General features: G+C 43.3%; 1 protein-coding gene across 1 annotated transcript in view; it reads right to left on the bottom strand.

Annotated features, from left to right (window-relative positions):
* mettl9 (methyltransferase like 9) overlaps positions 1-18,582 on the bottom strand; it is a 52,392-nt gene extending 33,810 nt beyond the window's left edge. The window contains exons 1-3 of the mRNA XM_028814190.2: positions 18,462-18,582; positions 8,842-9,017; positions 3,689-3,879 (exon numbers count right to left, since the gene is read on the bottom strand). Of these exons, the coding sequence (XP_028670023.1) occupies positions 3,689-3,879; positions 8,842-9,000 (350 nt within the window). The 5' untranslated portion in view covers positions 9,001-9,017; positions 18,462-18,582. The remainder of the gene's footprint in view (positions 1-3,688; positions 3,880-8,841; positions 9,018-18,461) is intronic.
* Between the last annotated feature and the right edge of the window lie 1,001 nt (positions 18,583-19,583).

Genomic DNA, 19,583 nt, shown 5'->3' with positions numbered 1-19,583 from the left:
TAATGGATGGATGAATGATCATTCATGGTGGATCCAAAATCCATCCTAACCCCTACTTTCTCTGCTGGTTTTCTGTGGTGGCGATCTGCGCCACCACCACCCAATCAAAGCACCGTGATGTCCCTCCGTTGATGGATTAAACGCCAGAAGTCCACATGACCGTCATCATCAAGTTCTTCCATGTGAAGCCTGAATACCATGAGGACTGATTGAGGTCATTTACGTTGGGTAGCATGCCTAGAGGGGGCTGGGTGGTCTCGTGGCCTCGGATCCCCTGCAGATTTAAATTTTTTTTCTCCAGCCGTCTGGAGTTTTTTTTTTTTTGCTTTTTCTGTCCTCCCTGGCCATCGGACCTTACTTTTATTCTATGTTAATTAGTATTGCCTAATTTTATTTTTTATATTTTGTCTTTTTCCTCTTTCATCATCCTGTAAAGCACTTTGAGCTCTATCATTTGTATAAAAATGTGCTCTAGAAATAAATGTCATTGTTGCTGTTAAGACCACTAAAGGTCTTGTCATGTAGCAATAAGTGACTAATCGATCAAGTACAGGTAGCCATTATATGCCTTGTCATCACCAAGCAAGGTCTCGTCATAAAGTGGTAGAAAGTAATAAGTGCACCTAAGTAGCCCCGACTCTAAAGTGTTACTAAATTCCATATCCTGATTTTGTAAGTTAGCTTGGATAAAATTATCACAAAAATTAAAAAAAAAAAAAACAGCAACAACACAGAATAAAATAAAAAGGCAACATTTTGTGAATCTGAGTATTGCATGGCAAATGCTTGAGCTGGAGAGACAAAATGATGTCTGCCTCTGTGCAGGGTCATATGATGTGAAGCTATCTCATGTCGCCGTGATTCAAAGGCAGTTTATGAGCCACGTGAAGTATGAAATTATCTGAAATCTCGCGGATTAATTTTGAGTCAAACAGCAGGAGAGTAACCACACTTACATTACTTGGCCAAAATGTTTGTGGACATCCAGCCTTCACACATATATGAGCTTGTTTGGTGTCCTACTTCAAAACCAATAATGGCCATTAATATGGAGTTTGCCCCTCTGCGACAGCCTCCATTCTTCCGAGAAGGCTTTCCACAAGATTTTGGAGTGTGTCGGTGTGCATCGGGGTCCATTTGACCAAAAGAGCATTTGTGGAGGTCAGGTGCCGCAGTTTGTGAGACTAGAGGACCATGTTTCCGATATTGATGGAGCACCGGAAGGACCTGGCCTGCCCCCTTCTCTCTTTACTCTGTAAAAGTATAAATATAACCCCAGGTCAAGTATTACTTGCAGAAATTCTTAGATGATTCTGGGGTGCTTTGATAAGTGTAGGTGTTAGATGGAGAAGTTTGTTTTTTGGTACAAAGAGAATGGTCTGCATCTTAACATCAGCAAAACTAAAGACCTGGTTATTGACTTTCACCGCACCAAAGAGCCTCTGTGTCCGGTCACTATTCAAAAAGAGGATGTTGAGGTAGCGCACTCCTACAAATACTTGGGGGTCCACATCAGTGAGAGGTTGGATTGCTCTTGTAACACAGAGGAACTATAGAAGAAAGGGCAGAGCAGGCTCTTTTTTCTTAAGAGACTGTCTTCCTTTAATGTCCTTTAAAGAGAAAACTGAAAATTTTTGGTGATTGGCAATAATGGCTATCTATATAATAAAAGCCCAGCGAGGCGTCCGTGTCCGTGTCCGTGTCTGGGTTCCTTTTGGCTGTATAGCCGCCCCCGTAGAAAAGCCCCAGTCCTTCCCCTCTCAGAATTCCTGCTTACCCCCCTCCATTCTTTCCCCTTTGTGCATGTGAGTATTTCGAGCCCCGCGTCTGAGTCGGATGGTTCCCCTGGTCACCAATTCGTGTGTTTCAAGCCGCGATTTTCTATTTCCCTTCCGGCCCACTATGCCTTTCCGTCTTCAGATACCCATGTGCACTTGTACGGAGGAGACCTTACGGAACAATGCCGAAACGAAAGGCAACTGAACCTGCTGCTGCGAGAGAGGACACATTACAGCGTCATCACGAAGCAAAGGCGTGCCAGTCGCTCGCAAGAAACGGACAGTCAGCATTCACACATATTAGCTCAACGACGCTTTTCTGCCGCACAACGAAAGGCAACTGAAACCCCTTCTGATTAGTCTGCGTCCCACACTTCATGAATCATGGGTTTTGTTTTGAAATTTTGTTTCCCATGCAAAAATCAAATGCGGTGCGATGAAGGACCCAGTTCACGATTGGCAGCCGTGTTTAAACAGGGAGTCCTTCAACAGTGGTCATCCAACGCGCAGCGTAGCGCGCGTCAGGTCGCTAGTTAGAAATAAACTTGATGCATTTGGATTAAAAGTCAAGACGGAGGTAAAGAAGTTAGGGGTAACTGTTGACTGTGACCTGAATTTTAAATCACATATTAATCTGATCACTACGACAGCATTTTTTCACTTAAGAAATACAGCAAAAGTTAGACCTCTTATATCATTGAAAGATGCTGAGAAATCAGTTTACGCTTCTGTTTCAGTTGGCTAGATTACTGAAACGCACTCCTCTCAGGACCACCCAAAAAAAGACATCAGTCGATTGCAACAAGTGCAGAATGCAGCTGCTAGAATCTTAACTGGGAAAGGAAAATCTGAGCACATCACCCCAGTCTGAGCGTCACTACACTGGTTACCTGTGTCATTTAGAATTGATTTTAAAATTCTGCTTATGGTTTACAAAGCCTTAAAATCATCTGCTCCATCTTATATTTCGGAATGTCTTACACCTTACACTCCAAATCGTAACCTTAGATTTTCAAATGAGGGTCTGCTTAGAATTCCAAGAGCTAAACTGAAAAGAAGTGGGGAGGCGGACTTCTGCTGTTATAGACCTCAAATCTGGAATAGCTTGCCAATAGGAAATGCATATGTTCCAAATAACGATATATTATTTATAAAAGGTGTCATTTTGCTTGACTTCTCACTCCATACAACTGTAAGCAACTGACACGCAGGTAAACAGACTTGAGCTGAGAAAACTGTGCGGCGGTGGGGGGATGTGATAGTAGGCTGCTTGCCGCTTATTGACACATTTACAGGACAAAAGACGCTGAAGGAGAGGTGCCAAGCGATTTAAGGTGGGACGGATCTATGAGTTTTTTCGTAGGCTCTGGTAATTCTAGTGTTAAATATCACCGAGGTCTTCAGTATGACCCATTTTACTGCCAATGTCTGTCAGTGGAGATTGCAGGGCTATGTGCTTGACTTTACGTACAGTAGGTGCGGCTGAGACACCTGAACTCAGTAATTCGGAGGGTTGTCCACATATTTTCGCCCATATACTGCATATGCAAACATTCCATCCTTCTATTCTCTGAACTTGCAAAGAAGCAGCATCAGACATGAAGCAGGAACCAAGCTTGGACAGGGTACCAGTTTATCAATTCACACATCCACATTCACTCATGACAGGCCAATCAACATAATGCGTATGAAAGGAAAATGGGGTTCCTAGAGAAATTCCATGAGATATGGAGAAGATGGAGCGGTGAGGCAGCAGCAGTAATTACAGCACCACTAGGCAACCTATGTGTAGAAAACTAAGCAGTTAACAAACCATTAAGGAGCATCAACCTCCACTGGCATCTTATTTGGAGAAAAAGAAAGCCAAACACCTCCTGCTTCATAACAAAGAAAGTGAAGATATGGCTCACCCATTGATGTTGGTCCTGGACATGAAGGGGCCGAAAACAGTGGAGATAAAGGAGTGGTACATCTGAGTGAGGAGCCAGGTGGACTTCTCTCTGCTTCTGTTTAGAAACTCCTGGGTCTCAACATCCAGGTGACACTGGATAAAAGCGGCTTCTAGAGACTTGTTCAGGAAGTCGGTGTGACAGACGTACCACTGGGGGAAGAAGAGTTAGTGACAGCCAGTCAACAGATAGTGCAGCAGCTGCAATGAATTGAAGAGCGCTAGACAGCAATCTAAAATTGTTTTACCAAAGGCATTCACACACAAATCAAAAATAAATGTAAGCAAAGAAAAAACAATCAGAGGATGGCCATAGATGCTGTATGTAAGAAAGGACAGAGCCGGTTATACTTTCTTAGAAGGCTGGCGTCCTTCAACATCTGCAATAAGATGCTGCAGATGTTCTATCAGTCGGTTGTGGCGAGCGCCCTCTTCTACGCGGTGGTGTGCTGGGGAGGCAACATTAAGAAGAAAGACGCCTCACGCCTGGACAAACTGGTGAGGAAGGCAGGCTCTATTGTTGGCATGGAGCTGGACAGTTTGACATCTGTGGCAGAGCGACAGGCGCTCAGCAGGCTCCTATCAATTATGGAGAATCCACTGCATCCACTAAACAGGATCATCTCCAGACAGAAGAGCAGCTTCAGTGACAGACTGCTGTCACCGTCCTGCTCCACTGACAGACTGAGGAGATCGTTCCTCCGCCACACTATGCGACTCTTCAATTCCACCCGGGTGGGGGGGTGGGGGGGGTGGGGGGGGTGGGGTAAACGTTAACATTATATAAAGTTATTGTCTATTTTTACCTGCATTATTATCAATCTTTAATTTAATATAGTTTTTTTGTATCAGTATGCTGCTGCTGGAGTATGTGAATTTCCCCTTGGGATTAATAAAGTATCTATCTATCTATCTAGAATGAGTAAAAGACTCTGACGATACAAGCCAACATGAGCGTGACCACAGAGGTGGGAAGTCCCACACTCCACTTCTATGAACTTTCTCAAGTACAGTACCAAGGAACCAGTAAGATATCAGCTACCGGGTGGTATGACTGAGGACAGGACCAAAGAAGTGGATACTGGCCAGCTCTAGCTCACCAGATGATCACTTTCCAAAACTGGCCACTCCTAGCATTTCCACTGTAACTGGCATACCCACTTACCGTAATAGTTAGTTAGCCCAATGTCTCCCTCAGAACAACCTGAACTCATTGAGGAATGGACGCAACAAGCTGTCACAATTGCAGTACTAGGATGTGGGACAAATACGAAAGCCACTAGCCGGCGTCTTGAGTGGCTTTATAAAAAAACAGGCATCATCGTTCACTTGCAGCTTTACACTGAGCACACACCGTATATACTCGCAGGTAAGTCTGGACTTGCTTTTACAGTATAATATCTGGTACTTTATAATGTCAGTCGTATAAGACGAATGCAGAAAACTCATGCTATTGGCACAAGGGATTATGATATGGGGTGGCACGGTGGCGCAGTTGTAGCGCTGCTGCCTCACAGTAAGGAGACCTGGGTTTGCTTCCCGAGTCCTCCCTGTGTGGAGTTTGCATGTTCTCCCCGTGTCTGTGTGGATTTCCTCCCACAGTTTAAAGACATGCAGGTTAGGTGCATTGGTAATCCTAAATTGTCCCTAGTGTGTGCTTGGTGTGTGGGCTGGCGCCCTGCCCGGGGTTTGTTCCTGCCTTGTGCTGGCTGGGATTGGCTCCAGCAGACCCCCCGTGACCCTGTGTTAGTCAGTCATTTTCATATCTGCTATATCCTGACTGGAGAGCCGCAGAGGCTGCAGGTTTTTGTTCCAACCCTGTTTCTTAATGAGAAAACAATTATTGCTGATGAAACCCTTATTGCTTAAGTGACATTTTGATGCTTCATTTTAGTGGTCTCGCTTGTTAAGTGTTCCTCACCCTCGATTGCTTATTTCAATCTTAAACAGCAATCAGTATTTTAATGGCTCCTTATCTATTTATATACATAAAAGTCAATGTGTGTATGTATATTCCAGCATCACTTCCGAACGGCTGGAGTGATTTTCATGAAACTTGGTACACATGTTTCTCAATGGTCGACTAAAAATACTGTAGGTTGAAATCAACCTGGGCGGCACGGTGGCGCAGTGGTAGCGCTGCTGCCTCGCAGTTAGGAGACCTGGGCTCGCTTCCCGGGTCCTCCCTGCGTGGAGTTTGCATGTTCTCCCTGTGTCTGCGTGGGTTTCCTCCCACAGTCCAAAGACATGCAGGTTAGGTGGATTGGTGATTCTAAATTGGCCCTAGTGTGTGCTTGGTGTGTGGGTGTGTTTGTGTGGGTTGGCACCCTGCCCAGGATTGGTTCCCTGCCTTGTGCCCCGTGTTGGCTGGGATTGGCTCCAGCAGACCCCCCGTGACCCTGTGTTCGGATTCAGCTGGATGGATGGATGGATGAAATCAACCCTAACCCACTCCCTTCTCTTGATCTTGTGCTTATGTATGCATGTTATCATCCAGTTGACACTCCGAATGACCACCAGAGGGCATAATGGAGGTGACTGCCAGCATGCTTTATGTTTGAGCGCCACCGCACTCCTGTTGCTTTTGAAATTAAATAGAGGTCTACGCGTGCAAGTGTGTGTGTCTGTCGGGCCCGGAAGTAAGACGTAGAGTCGAGGTGAGGGCTCCAGCTCCGAGAATACGCAAGCGAGACCAGCACACCGCACACAAAAGGAAACCTCCTAAGAAAGACAGTCACTTAGCTGCTAATGCACAAACGACGTGAGCACGTCGGCAACACGAATCCTCATAGCAGAGAGACGGCCAGAGTAGTTCTGACAATTTCAATACTTTCTAGGATCGGCTTACACAGTTAGTATATAGCAGGTGACTGCCAGCATTTTTAATGTTTGAGCGCCACTGCGCCCCTGTTGCTTTACAAATTAAATAGAGTTGACTGGTTCCGAGCGTCAACTGGATGATAACATACATACAAGACCGCAAAAGCAGCACATTAATGAGGCTCCATTGTTTGTTAATTTATTTTTAAAGTTGTGTTTTTTTTTTAAATTATGTTTTACTCAAACAATTAAAAAAAAAACTATTTTCCTCCCGGGCAACGCTGGGTATTTCAGCTAGTTAGCAATTAAATGTAAATGACAAAGCAGCCAGCAGTTTGTTTTAATTGACATCGGTGTGTGTTCATCATGCACTGTTGGATTAAATAAAACATGTAACAGAACATGTGACAGACTGAAAATGATCCGTTTTAGACTTCAAATCATTTGGAGGATATCCTTGAAGAGTAAAAAAATCTACGCTATAAGAACCTCACATTGCAGACTAACAAGCCATAAAATTAAATAAGGTGTTAGACTGGCAAGGACTGGTTTCTAATTAAGCAGTTGGGTTGGAATGAAAACCTGCAGCCACTTACGGCCCTCCAGGACCGACATTGCCCACCCCTGGTGTAGGCGATACACTCCACTCTAGGAGCCTTTTGGCACACAGCACAGCACTGAGACGGCTCTTCTCCTTGTAGTTAACGACCTCCTCTGGTCTGCAGATTGCGGTTTACTTAATAATTTCCTTCTTCTTCTTGACTTAAGTGCGGCATTTGACGCTGTTAATCGTGAAATCCTCCTCTCACGTTTCTCCACTGTGGGGATCTCTGGCTTAGCCCTTCAATGGCTCACTTCATATCTTTCTAATGGGCAACAGTTTGTCACACTCGGCCGATTATGAATCCTTCACCTCACCTGTGTCGCGTGGTGTCCCTCAGGGTTCACTCCTTGGGCCATTACTTTTTCTATGTTAAATATCCTTCCTTTGGGTCAGATTATTCACAGGCATGGCCTTAACTTCCACTGTTATGCAGACGATATACAGTTATATCTTAGTACAGATTCACCTCCCAGCACACTCACGGAATGCATCACTGATCTTAAGCTATGGTTGGAAAATCACTTTCTCAAACTTAATGCCAATAAAACTGAAGTGTTACTGGTAGGTCCAAAATCTCAACTTTCTAAAGGCATCCAATGTCTCGGTTTCTGTTGATGGTCCACTTGTCAAACCTGCTCCTGTTGTCAGAAATCTTGGCGTTTTGTTTGATTCATCACTTAACTTTGAGTTACACATTAGGTCTCTTTCCAAAATTTCATTCTATCATCTCCGTCCATTTCTGTCCTTTAATGATGCTCAAACTCTGGTTCATCGTTTCATAATGTCTCGTATTGATTACTGCAATTCCCTCTTCATTGGGCTCCCTGCAAAATCTATACATAAGCTATAGTATTTTCAGAATTCTGCAGTCACACAAAGCGTTCTACTCACATGTCCCCTGATCTCCCCCAGCTTCACTGGTTAACGGTTCCATCAAGGATTAAATTCAAGATTCTGTTTCTCACCTTCAAAGCCCTACATAACCTCACTCTGCTCCTAGCTCCTTACACTCCTGGTCGCTCTCTCAGGTCCTCGAGCAGTAATCTCCCGACTGTCCCACACACCAGACTCTCCACCCTGGGAGGGCAGGCAGGTCCTTCATTGTTATGGCCCCTCAACTCTGGAACTCTCTTCCTCAGTCTCTCCGAGTTTGCTCCTGTTTCTGCACTTTTAAATCGCAACTGAAAACTTTCCTCTTCTACAAACTTTTGTCATCTGTGTAATAATTTTTTTTTTACTCTGTATGTAAAGTGACCTTGGGTTTGTGAAAGGCGCTCAATAAATGTAACCTATTATTATTATTATTATTATTATTATCTTACACTAAAGGAGAACTCTTCACATCGAGCGCTCATAAATTGCTTCTAACCACTTTAAGTGTAGAGCTTCCTGGAGAGGTCAGGTGAGAGTTTTCTCTCACTCTCAGCACCCACATCTCCAGTGTAACTCCGTCACTACGCCCCACCTGCCCACAGAGCAAATTCCATCAGGTCTGTAGTAAGGGCAACAAAACTAAATAAAAAGTGGCCCCTTAGTTTGTCTCCGTTAGACTTGGTATCTGTTCAAAATATTTCAGTGTGAAGGTGCCACCTCTCAGCTTCCACTTCTCACTGGCTTGGAAATTCTTTAAAATGACGTCACTGCCTTCCTTTCCACTCCAGCTACAATAAAACGCTCAAGTCCCAGCATACCTGATTTGTGTCGTGACAGCTTCCTGCCTCATTCATCATGCTCAAGTACAGAGATTTGGCGAGTGGGCTCCGGAGATGCTTCCCAGTCCACATCCTCCGCAGAAACAGAAGAAATGCAACGTAAACCGCAAGCCAGGCACCCCAGAGCAGTATTCTCATCTGCTGAGGTGCAAAACCTGTTGAAATTAAGAAAAAAATAACAGTTATATACAGAATATGTCCACTACTGGAATGGAGTAAGGGCCCATCCAAGGTTGGCACTAGCCTTATGTATGGAAATGCTGAAAAGTGCGATTGGATGGATGGATAGATATGAAAGGCACTATATCAGATATAGATAGATAGATATGAAAGGCACTATATCATAGATACATAGATATGAAAGGCACTATATCATAGATACATAGATAGATAGGATATGAAAGGCACTATATCAGATACATAGATAGATAGATATGAAAGGCACTATATCAGATACATAGATAGATACATAGATAGATAGATATGAAAGGCACTATATCAGATACATAGATAGATAGATATGAAAGGCACTATATCATAGATACAAAGATAGATAGATATGAAAGGCACTATATCAGATACATAGATAGATAGATATGAAAGGCACTATATCAGATACATAGATAGATACATAGATAGATAGATATGAAAGGCACTATATCAGATAGATAGATATGAAAGGCACTATATCATAGATACAAAGATAGATAGATAGATATGAAAGATAGATAGATATGAAAGGCACTATATCATAGATACATAGATATGAAAGGCACTATATCATAGATACATAGATAGATAGATAGATCAGACAGTCCGAGGGAACGACAGGCTAACACTGAGACAGACATCTGGGGTGCCAACCCAGCTGTCCTTGTTTAGATGAAGGTTTTAACCCTCTGACACTCATGCATGACAATATCATCTATGGATCTATCTTTCTATTGAATTGGGTTTTACTGTATATTTGTTAGTTCACCACTTTGCAGAGATTGGTTTCCACTTTGACACTGAAGAGTCCTTTTCTACTAATCAATGTCAAAAAAAGCCAAATGAAGCCCACCGCCACTCAATGTTGTGTAACAAATAAAATGTGAACACTTCCAATGCGGTGAACCATTTTTATAGGTACAGTAGGTGTAGGGAATCCATTCCCGGGATTCCTGGACCTTTTTCATTCCCGGGAATGAAACTGCTGTAATTCCCGGGAAAACGGCAATGGCTAAGCTTGCATGTAAAAATCGATCAATAAAGAACAGAGTTATAGTTGAAAATAATTCAGGTGGCGCCATTGCTGCAGCTTGTACTTCATCAGACAACAGCTTTGAACAGAAACTTGAAATTGCAATGCGTCAGTCTGTTGCATGCGCATTATCTGTGCCAAGAAACTTGCCATCACAGAATGATGACAAGAAACTGGATGCATCAGTAAAAGCTGAAATGGTGGGGTTTCAGAGCAACGGCAAGCGCGAGCATTGTTTAGAACAAGTGCATCAGTATCTGATGACTGTGCCGCCTACTTCAGTGGGGGCAGAGCGTGCTTTCTTAGCGGCTGGCGTACTTCTGCACGAAAGTGCGTTCTTGCCTGGACAACCGCACGCTTGACACGTTAATAATAACAACAATAATAATTAATTACATTTATATAGCACTATCCACACAGGGAGGAACTGGGAAGAAAACCCACAATCTTCCACAGTCTCCTTACTGCAAAGCAGCAGCACTACCACTGCGCCACCTGTGATGACGTTGTGCTTTCTATGCTTTTTATTACCACAACTAAAGATACATGTACTTCTATGACAGCATGAACTGCTTGTAGACAAGGTTAGTCTTTTATTTGTGTCAACATATTGCAGTAGTTTTATTAAAAATAAGTGTCTGTCATTCTAAAACAGTTCACATGTGAGATGCCCGTACACTGTGTCATGCCCGGGAGCCCAGGATTCCCGGGAATGAAATGCAGGATTCCTGAATTCCCGGGAATGGATTCCCTAAGTAGGTGGATATACCGAGATCACAAGGGGAATTAGAAACAATCTTCAAGTACCAAAGTGAACCCCCCCACCCACCTAAATATGTCAATAAGAGGCATAAAAGCCCATTTAAGTGTGTTAAGGCAAACCTTCGTGGTTGTCAGTCTGCTGAATCTTGACCCCATCACATAACTGACCACCATGTTTGAGTGAAACATCGACTCTACTTTTAAAGCTCGGCTTTCCAGTACCACCTGACCTTCACGGTATGGGCAGGCCTACGAGTTTCACTAATCCATCTCAAATGACTGTAGGTCTCCCGAGACTTTCCTGGGTTATTTGCTGTAGGAACACCTTCACGAGAACTTTGGAATTTTTAACGGTCAAAGGCTACCTTTTCCTGTAAATAAAATTTGAGTTTTTTAGTACCCTTAACATAGTCAATGTAATGTGTTAGAAACAATAAGGCACGACCAGCAATGCTCTGTCAGTTAGGCGGTGCATGTGTGTAAATGCCTCAAAACTTTGGAATTTTCCTTTTAAAATGCATGTCCAGATTTTGTACAATTAAACCTGCACTGGCAAAGACTGATAAGCTTGGAGAACATTTCTCACCCAGAGTTATGCAGACCTGGGCATGGATGTACCTACAGACAATTCATGACCAGACACCTGATGAGCTAAGCCAGACCAGACTGATGAGGTCAAATGAGGCAATGGGTACCCAACACCTTTGCAGATGCCATTTACTCCTTTATCACGTTTCTTCAGTTCAAGATATAAATCATAACTGCTTAACATTTTCCTAAAAATGCTGCTGTTTTCATTTGTTGGATGCTAAAGTTGTATTTACTATTTCCTTTACTTCAAGAGCCAACTGAAAACCCATCTGTTCTGTGAATATCTGTCGAAATGATTAAAGAAAAAACAAACTTTGCTCTGATCTTTCGTCTTGTTGGTTCATGTTTCATTAAGTTTAATTTCTTTATCAATTGTTAATCTATGTCTGTATATTTATTAGTTACTAGCCGTCGTGCCATGCAGCTCCACCCGCATAGTAGTGAAACAGGACAGTGAGGAGGGGAGGGCCCCCCACTCCTGATGTTGCACTTTCCCCTCCCCTCTGTCTCGGATTAGCGTGAATATATAATCGCTCCTGCAAGCGAACTCTGATTCGAGAGAAGTCGTAAAATCAACCGGAATGTTCAAGCAAATTATAGAAAAAAAAGTTCTCTCATTCGCGAGCCAAGCAGATGTAAGACACGTCCCAAGGCTGGCGCATGACTGAGGAGAGCCCCACCCACCTCCCCTCGCCCGCTGCGTCCCTCTCAAATAAACCGCAAGAGAACTATGATACTTAGCAAGATGAGAGAAGTCGCAAAATCAACCGGAATGTTCAAGCAAATTAAAGATATTTTTCTATTATAACAAAATAATATTACAGTACTGTGCAAAAGTTTTAGGCAGGTGTTAAAAAATGCTGTAAACAAAGAATGCTTTCAACAATGGAAGTGTTAATCATTTATTTTCATCAATCAACAAAATGCAATGAATGAACAAAAGAGAAATCAAAATCAAATCAATATTTGGTGTGACCACCCTTTGCCTTCAAAACAGCATCAGTTCTTCTAGGTACACTTGCACACAGTTTTTGATGGAACTCAGCTGGTAGGTTGTTCCAAACATCTTGGAGAACTAACCCCAGATCTTCTGTGGATGTCGGCTTCCTCACATCCTTCTGTCTCTTCATGTAATCCCAGACACACTCGATGATGTTGAGATCAGGGCTCTGTGGGGGCCATACCATCACTTCCAGGACTTCTTGTTCTTCTTTACGCTGAAGATAGTTCTTAATGACTTTGGCTGTATGTTTGGGGTCGTTGTCCTGTTGCAGAATAAATTTGGGGCCAATCATACGCCTCCCTGATGGTATTGCATGATGGATAAGTATCTGCCTGTATTTCTCAGCATTGAGAACACCATTAATCCTGACCAAATCTCCAACTCCATTTGCAGAAATGCAGCCCCAAACGTTCAAGGAACCTCCACCATGCTTCACTGTTGCCTGCAGACACTCATTATTGTACCGCTCTCCAGCCCTTCAACGAACAAACTGCCTTCTGCTACAGCCAAATATTTCAAATTTTGACTCATCAGTCCAGAGCACCTGCTGCTACTTTTCTGCACCCCAGTTTCTATGTTTTCGTGCATACTTGAGTCGCTTGGCCTTGTTTCCACGTCGGAGGTATGGCTTTTTGGCTGCAACTCTTCCATGAAGACCACTTCTGGCCAGACTTCTCCGGACAGTAGATGGGTGTACCTGGGTCCCACTGGTTTCTGCCAGTTCTGAGCTGATGGCACTGCTGGACATCTTCTGATTTCGAAGGGTAATAAGCTTGATGTGTCTTTCATCTGCTGCACTAAGTTTCCTTGGCTGACCACTGCGTCTACGATCCTCAACGTTGCCCGTTTCTTTGTGCTTCTTCAAAAGAGCTTGAACAGCACATCTTGAAACCCCAGTGCGCTTTGAAATCTTTGTCTGGGAGAGACCTTGCTGATGCAGTAGAACTACCTTGTGTCTTGTTGCTGTGCTCAATCTTGCCATGACATGAAACTGTCTTCCACAACCTCACCTTGGTAGCAGAGTTTGGCTGTTCCTCACCCAGTTTGAAGCTGTTTCTGTTTCAGTTAATGACTGTGTTTCTACCTACGTGTGACATTGATGATCATTAGCACCTGTTTGGTAGAATTGGTTGATCAGACACCTGACTAGAATCCTACAAAATCCCTGACTTTGTGCAAGTGGACCGATAAGAATTGATGCTGGTTTGAAGGCCAAAGGTAGTAACACCAAATATTGATTTGATTTAGATTTGTCTTTTGTTCGTTCACTTTGCATTTTGTAAATTGATAACAATAAACAATCATTATTTATATTTTTGAAAGCATTCTTTGTTTACAGCATTTTTTCCACACCTGCCTAAAACTTTTGCACAGTACTGTATATTATATTATACTGGTTCTCTCATTCGCAGAGGTAAGGAATGCGCCCCCGTGGCTGGCGTGTGAGTGAGGAGGGCCCTGCTCCCTGAGGCCCGATGCGTTTGTCTCGGATTTGTGCAAACAAATCGGTACCGTGAACGAACTCTGATACAAAGCACAATGAGAAGTCGTAAAATCAACCGGAATGTTCAAGCAAATTATAGAAAAAACCCAATCTAAATCTGTTAAGTACTTCTCTCATGAAGAGGAGACATACAGACGGACGTTAAATTTTTATAAAGATATAGATTTTGTTTTTATATACTTTATTAAATTGTCTTATCGCATGACTTTTGGGGGTCAGAGCTGAGGGGTCAGCCATTGTACAGCACCCCTGGAGCAATTTTCATGTTAAGGGTGTTACTCGAGGGCCCAACAGTGTAGGATCCCTTCTGGCAGTAGATATGCTGTATATGAGAGACAGCGAGCTCCATGGTGACTCTCTCAGGTGGGCGTTAGCATATCGTAATCTCTTGGACCAATAGTGCGAGTGTTCTGCATTCGACTTATACGACCAACATTATAAAATACCAGAAATTATACGGTAAAATCAAGTCCCAACTTATCCACAAGTATATACAGTACATATATTGTGTCGTATTATATGAAACATAAAACATGTTAGAAGTTATATACAAAATACCCGCCCTTTTGCGACTACTTCATATTTGTTCTCTTCAATATATGTACTTAGATCTAATTATTATATATATATATATATATATATATATATTTATTACACACACACACACACACACACACACACACACAAGTAAGCCCGCGATTCTCTAGAGAATCGTAAATCCAAGAATGGCAATTAGTTTCTGTTCCGTCCGATATTTGGATGGATGACATATCATGGAGGGTGGGTGCGTCTGGAGAAATGTCATTTAATTCAATAAGTATATCTGTACTAAAGCGATTTCGTTTTGTGGAGACGTGATTCTGTTGCCTTTGCTGACACTGACTGCTGGCAGAGTGGAGCACAGCAAGTTTAGTTCACAGGTTGTGGTGTTCGTGTGCCAGCCACTGAGTCTGGGAAACCGCTGGGTTAGAGTCTGTGACCGTTATGTATATTACTGGCACAGTGGATTAGAGCAAGTGCAGTGTACAGGTTGTGTGGTGTGGGCGCCACCTACTGACTCTGGGAAGCCGCTGCGATTGACTCTGGGGTGTGCGCCATGGCGCAGTACAGTAATCCCTCGCTATATCACGCTTCGCCTTTCGCGGCTTCACTCCATCGCGGATTTTATATGTAAGCATATTTAAATATATATCGCGGATTTTTCGCTGCTTCGCGGGTTTCTGCGGACAATGGGTCTTTTAATTTCTGGTACATGCTTCCTCAGTTGGTTTGCCCAGTTGATTTCATACAAGGGACGCTATTAGCAGATGGCTGAGAAGCTACCCAACTTACTTTTCTCTTTCTTTTGCGCCGACTTTCTCTGATCCTGACGTAGGGGGCGTGAGCAGGGGGGCTGTTTGCACACCTAGACAATACGGACGCTCGTCTAAAAATGCTGAAAGATTATCTTCACGTTGCTATCTTTTGTACAGCTGCTTCCTGAAACGACATGCTGCACGGTGCTTCGCATACTTAAAAGCTCGAAGGGCACGTATTGATTTTTGATTGAAAAACAAACTCTGTCTCTCTTTGTCTGCTCCTGACGGAGGGGGTGTGAGCTGCCGCCTTCAACAGCTTTGTGCTGCGGTGCTTCACATACTTAAAAGCCAAACAGCCCTATTGATCTGTTTGCTTTTCTCTCTATCTCTGTGACAGTCACTGCTCCTGACATGCACTCCTTTGAAGAGGAAGATATGTTTGCATTCTTTTAATTGTGAGATGGAACTGTCATCTCTGTCTTGTCATGGAGCACAGTTTAAACTTTTGAAAAAGAGACAAATGTTTGTTTGCAGTGTTTGAATAACGTTCCTGTCTCTCTACAACCTCCTGTGTTTCTGCGCAAATCTGTGACCCAAGCATGACAATATAAAAATAACCATATAAACATATGGTTTCTACTTCGCGGATTTTCTTATTTCGCGGGTGGCTCTGGAACGCAACCCCCGCGATGGAGGAGGGATTACTGTACATATGCGCCTCGGTGGGAAGCCGCTGCGTGATGAAATATAATGGAGGGTGGGTGCGTCCTGGGACAGTTCATTTCAACGCGCTTCTGTTATTGTTTTTCTTCATGCAGTCTCGTTTTTGTTTTTTTATGGCTGTGTCGTCGTATATGCGGTGGTGTGGGTGGTCGCATCCAGGCGGCTGTAGAACCTGGCGTGCACGCTTTACCTCAGGTTTAGTTCACAGGTCGTAGGTATGGTAAAGTTTCCATTTAATTCAATAACCCTATTTGAACTAAAGCGAAGCCGCTGCGTTTGACTCTGGGGCGCCACGCCGCAGTGCGCATGTGCTTTGGTGCGTCCGCCGTGCATAAATTAACTGTCGTTTAGTAATATATATTTTTATAATTTTATTAAAATTTTTTTTTTTTTTTTTTTTTGCCTTCCTTAGTTGCTTAACATCTTTTTTTTTTTTTGGTCGCTTGAAACGGTGGCTGTCCCAGTTTGTACTTTTGCAAATCTGGCAACCCTGGTGATGTGTTGGAAGCAAGAAAAAACGGGCAAGTGTGAAGGTCTTGGCCACTTTGACGAAGGCTAAATTGAGATGGCTAGACGACTGGGTCAGAGCATCTCCAAAATGGCAAGATTTATCGGGTGCTCCCAATATGAAGTGGTTAGTACCTACCAAAAAGAGTTCTAAAGAAGGACAACCAGTGAAAACGGCCACAGGGTCACGAGTGTCCCAAGGATGTTTGATGTGTCTGGGGAATGAATGCTAACCTGTCTGATCTCAAGGAAAAGCAGAACTTACTAAAAGACTTCATGCTGGCCATGATAGATAGATATGAAAGATACTATATAATAGATAGATAGATACTTTATTAATCCCAAGGGGAAATTCACATACTCCAGCAGCAGCATACTGATACAAAAAACAATATTAAAGAGTAATAAAAATGCAGGTAAAACCAGACAATAACTTTGAATAATGTTAACGTTCCCCCACCCCCACCCCCGAACAAGGTGTGAGAACATGCAGCACATCACAGCTTGCCGTGTAGTCACAGACCAGTCAGACTGCCAATGCAAACCCTTGTCCGCCTACCAAAAGTGTCTACAATGGACACGTGAGCTTCTGAAATGGACCATGAAGCAATGGAAGAAGGTGGCCTGGTCTGATGAATCACATTTCCTTTGGGATCACGTGCACTGCCAGGCGCGTGTGCGTCTTTAACCTGGGGAAGTGATGGCAGCAGGATGCACTATGGGAAGAAGGCAAACTGGAGGAGGCAGTGTGATGTTCTGTGAAATGATCTGCTGGGAAACCTTGGGTACTGGCAGTCATATGGATGTTACTTTGATATGCATTAAAAAGACTGGGTACACCCCTTCATGGCAACGGTATTCTCCGAGGGAAGTGGCCTCTTTCAGCAGGATAACGCATCCTGCCAAACTGCAAGCAATTTTCATGAATGGTTTGAGGAACATGACCAAGAGTTCAAGGTGTTCACTTGGCTTCCAAATTCCCCAGATTTCAATCCAGTAGAGCTTATGTGGGATATGCTAAAAAAAAACAAACCCACAAGTCTGATCCATGGAAGCCGCACCTCACAACATCACTAAAAGGATCTGCTGCTAACGTCTTGGTGTCACGGACCACAGGACATCCTCAGAGATCTTGTGGAGTTCATGCCTCAACGGGTTTGAGCTATTTTGGTAGAAAGGTTGCGCTATTAACGGACTTCAAGAGGAAGAAAAGGAGACGATGGGAGTGTCAGACCTATTGATCAAAAGCAATGAAGGAGTGGCTTGTGGAATATTCTCATCAGTGGAGAGACCTACACGATGAGCAGATTGACTTCCAGTGCTTCTTGCACGTCTTTCTCACATTCTGTCATTCATTCGAGCTCCAACGTAACCAGTCTCTCCTTCAAACACATCATTTTCGATTCACGGGCGACGCGCCGCGTAATTAGAAAATTTTCACGTCGCGCGGAAGGGGCGTGTCTCTCCATCTGACGTCATTTTCGCCACGCGGCCCTCGCAAGTATAAACTGCGCTTCAGTCCAACAGTACACACTGCCCCCTATGGACACCGAGGAGCGTCGTATCCGCCGGCCAGGGCTACAAATGGGCTTCGACCGGCACTGACCAAGCGGGGCACAATGACTTACTCTGCCCTGTTTATTCCCATGTAAGGCTGACTGCACTGTCGAGATTTGCCGTTACAGCCGCTTTTAAAGATTAAAAAAAAATAGCAAAACGATTATCGAGGTAGACAAAAGACCTCAACATGTGACATTTATTTCTAGTCCACCTGCTTTGTCCCAACATTCCAATTAACTTTAACACAAATTCACATGCATTCATATCTCCCCCTTCTTCTGCAGCGTTAATTTACACACAAAGCAGTAAATGCAATGTTACCGCCGATGGTCTTTTTATAGTATTACAAAAATGTGGTCAATTGTATTCTGTGCCCTGGATAAAAAAAAAAAAAAATCAGTTAAATACCTGCTATATAAGTATTCTTGTTTACTGCAATCCCAACCAAATCAAAGAAAATCCGCCTCAGAACCGCTTTAACTTCAAGTGTTACATCGATGCACGTCCGGTCGTCTCCGCCGCTCCTTTTAAACACGTTCCGGATTGGGAATAAATCGTAAGTACTGGAAACGGAACGTTTTCATTTTTTATGCAAAAAATACAATTAAATTCAGATGTATACACAAACTGAACAAACTACAGCCTCACCAAATTTCAGATTTTTCTTTTTGGCTTTTAAAATGTTATTTGACTATAGTTTTAAACATGTAATCATGAAATTAAATTTATTTGAAAATAGTTTGCATTTTTCAATTTAAATACCTTACTATTTTTAACAAAGAGCCTCCAATCTTTGAATAGCTTAGGTCCTCACTAACTCTAAATTAGACACTAGTTAAATTCATTTTATTCCGAACAATTAAACTGGGGGAGGCACGGTGGCGCAGTGGTAGTGTGCTTCCCGGGTCCTCCCTGTGTGGAGTTTGCATGTTCTCCCCGTGTCTGCAGGGGTTTCCTCCCATAGTCCAAAAACGTGCAGGTTAGGTGCATTGGCGATCCTAAATTGTGCTTGATGTGTGCGCCCTGTGGTGGGCTGGCACCCTGCCTGGTGTTTGCTCCTGCCTTATGCCCTGTGCTGGCTGGGATTGGCTCCAGCAGACTCCCGTGACCCTGTGTTAGGATATAGCGGGCTGGATGATGACTGACAATTAAACTGATTTCATCATTAAGATTTTGGTGAAGTTTTACAAGCGGATGCCCTTCCCGATACTAACCCTATTTATCCAGGCTCGAGATTGGCATCAAGTTGGGCTAGTATGCTCCCCCGGTGGCTAAATTAAGTGTTGAGGCACAGGATAAAAGACCAATCCCGCTGGTCCAGGCTTTTTGCTGATGGGATTGTGTTGTGTGTGCACCAGAAAAGAGAAAGTGGAAAGGAAGTTGGAAGAATGGAGAAGGGCTTTGAAAGACAGAGGACTGAAGATAATAGGAAGAAGAAGAAGACAGAATATATGAGGTTTAATGATGACCAGGATTCAGGAGTTAGCCTGCTATTGAAAAGAGCGGATACATTTAAATATCTAGGATCAG

This window comes from Erpetoichthys calabaricus, chromosome 11, assembly GCF_900747795.2.
Source record: "Erpetoichthys calabaricus chromosome 11, fErpCal1.3, whole genome shotgun sequence".
In the NCBI taxonomy this organism is placed as follows: domain Eukaryota; kingdom Metazoa; phylum Chordata; class Cladistia; order Polypteriformes; family Polypteridae; genus Erpetoichthys; species Erpetoichthys calabaricus.
This window is presented reverse-complemented; position numbering and strand designations above follow the sequence as displayed.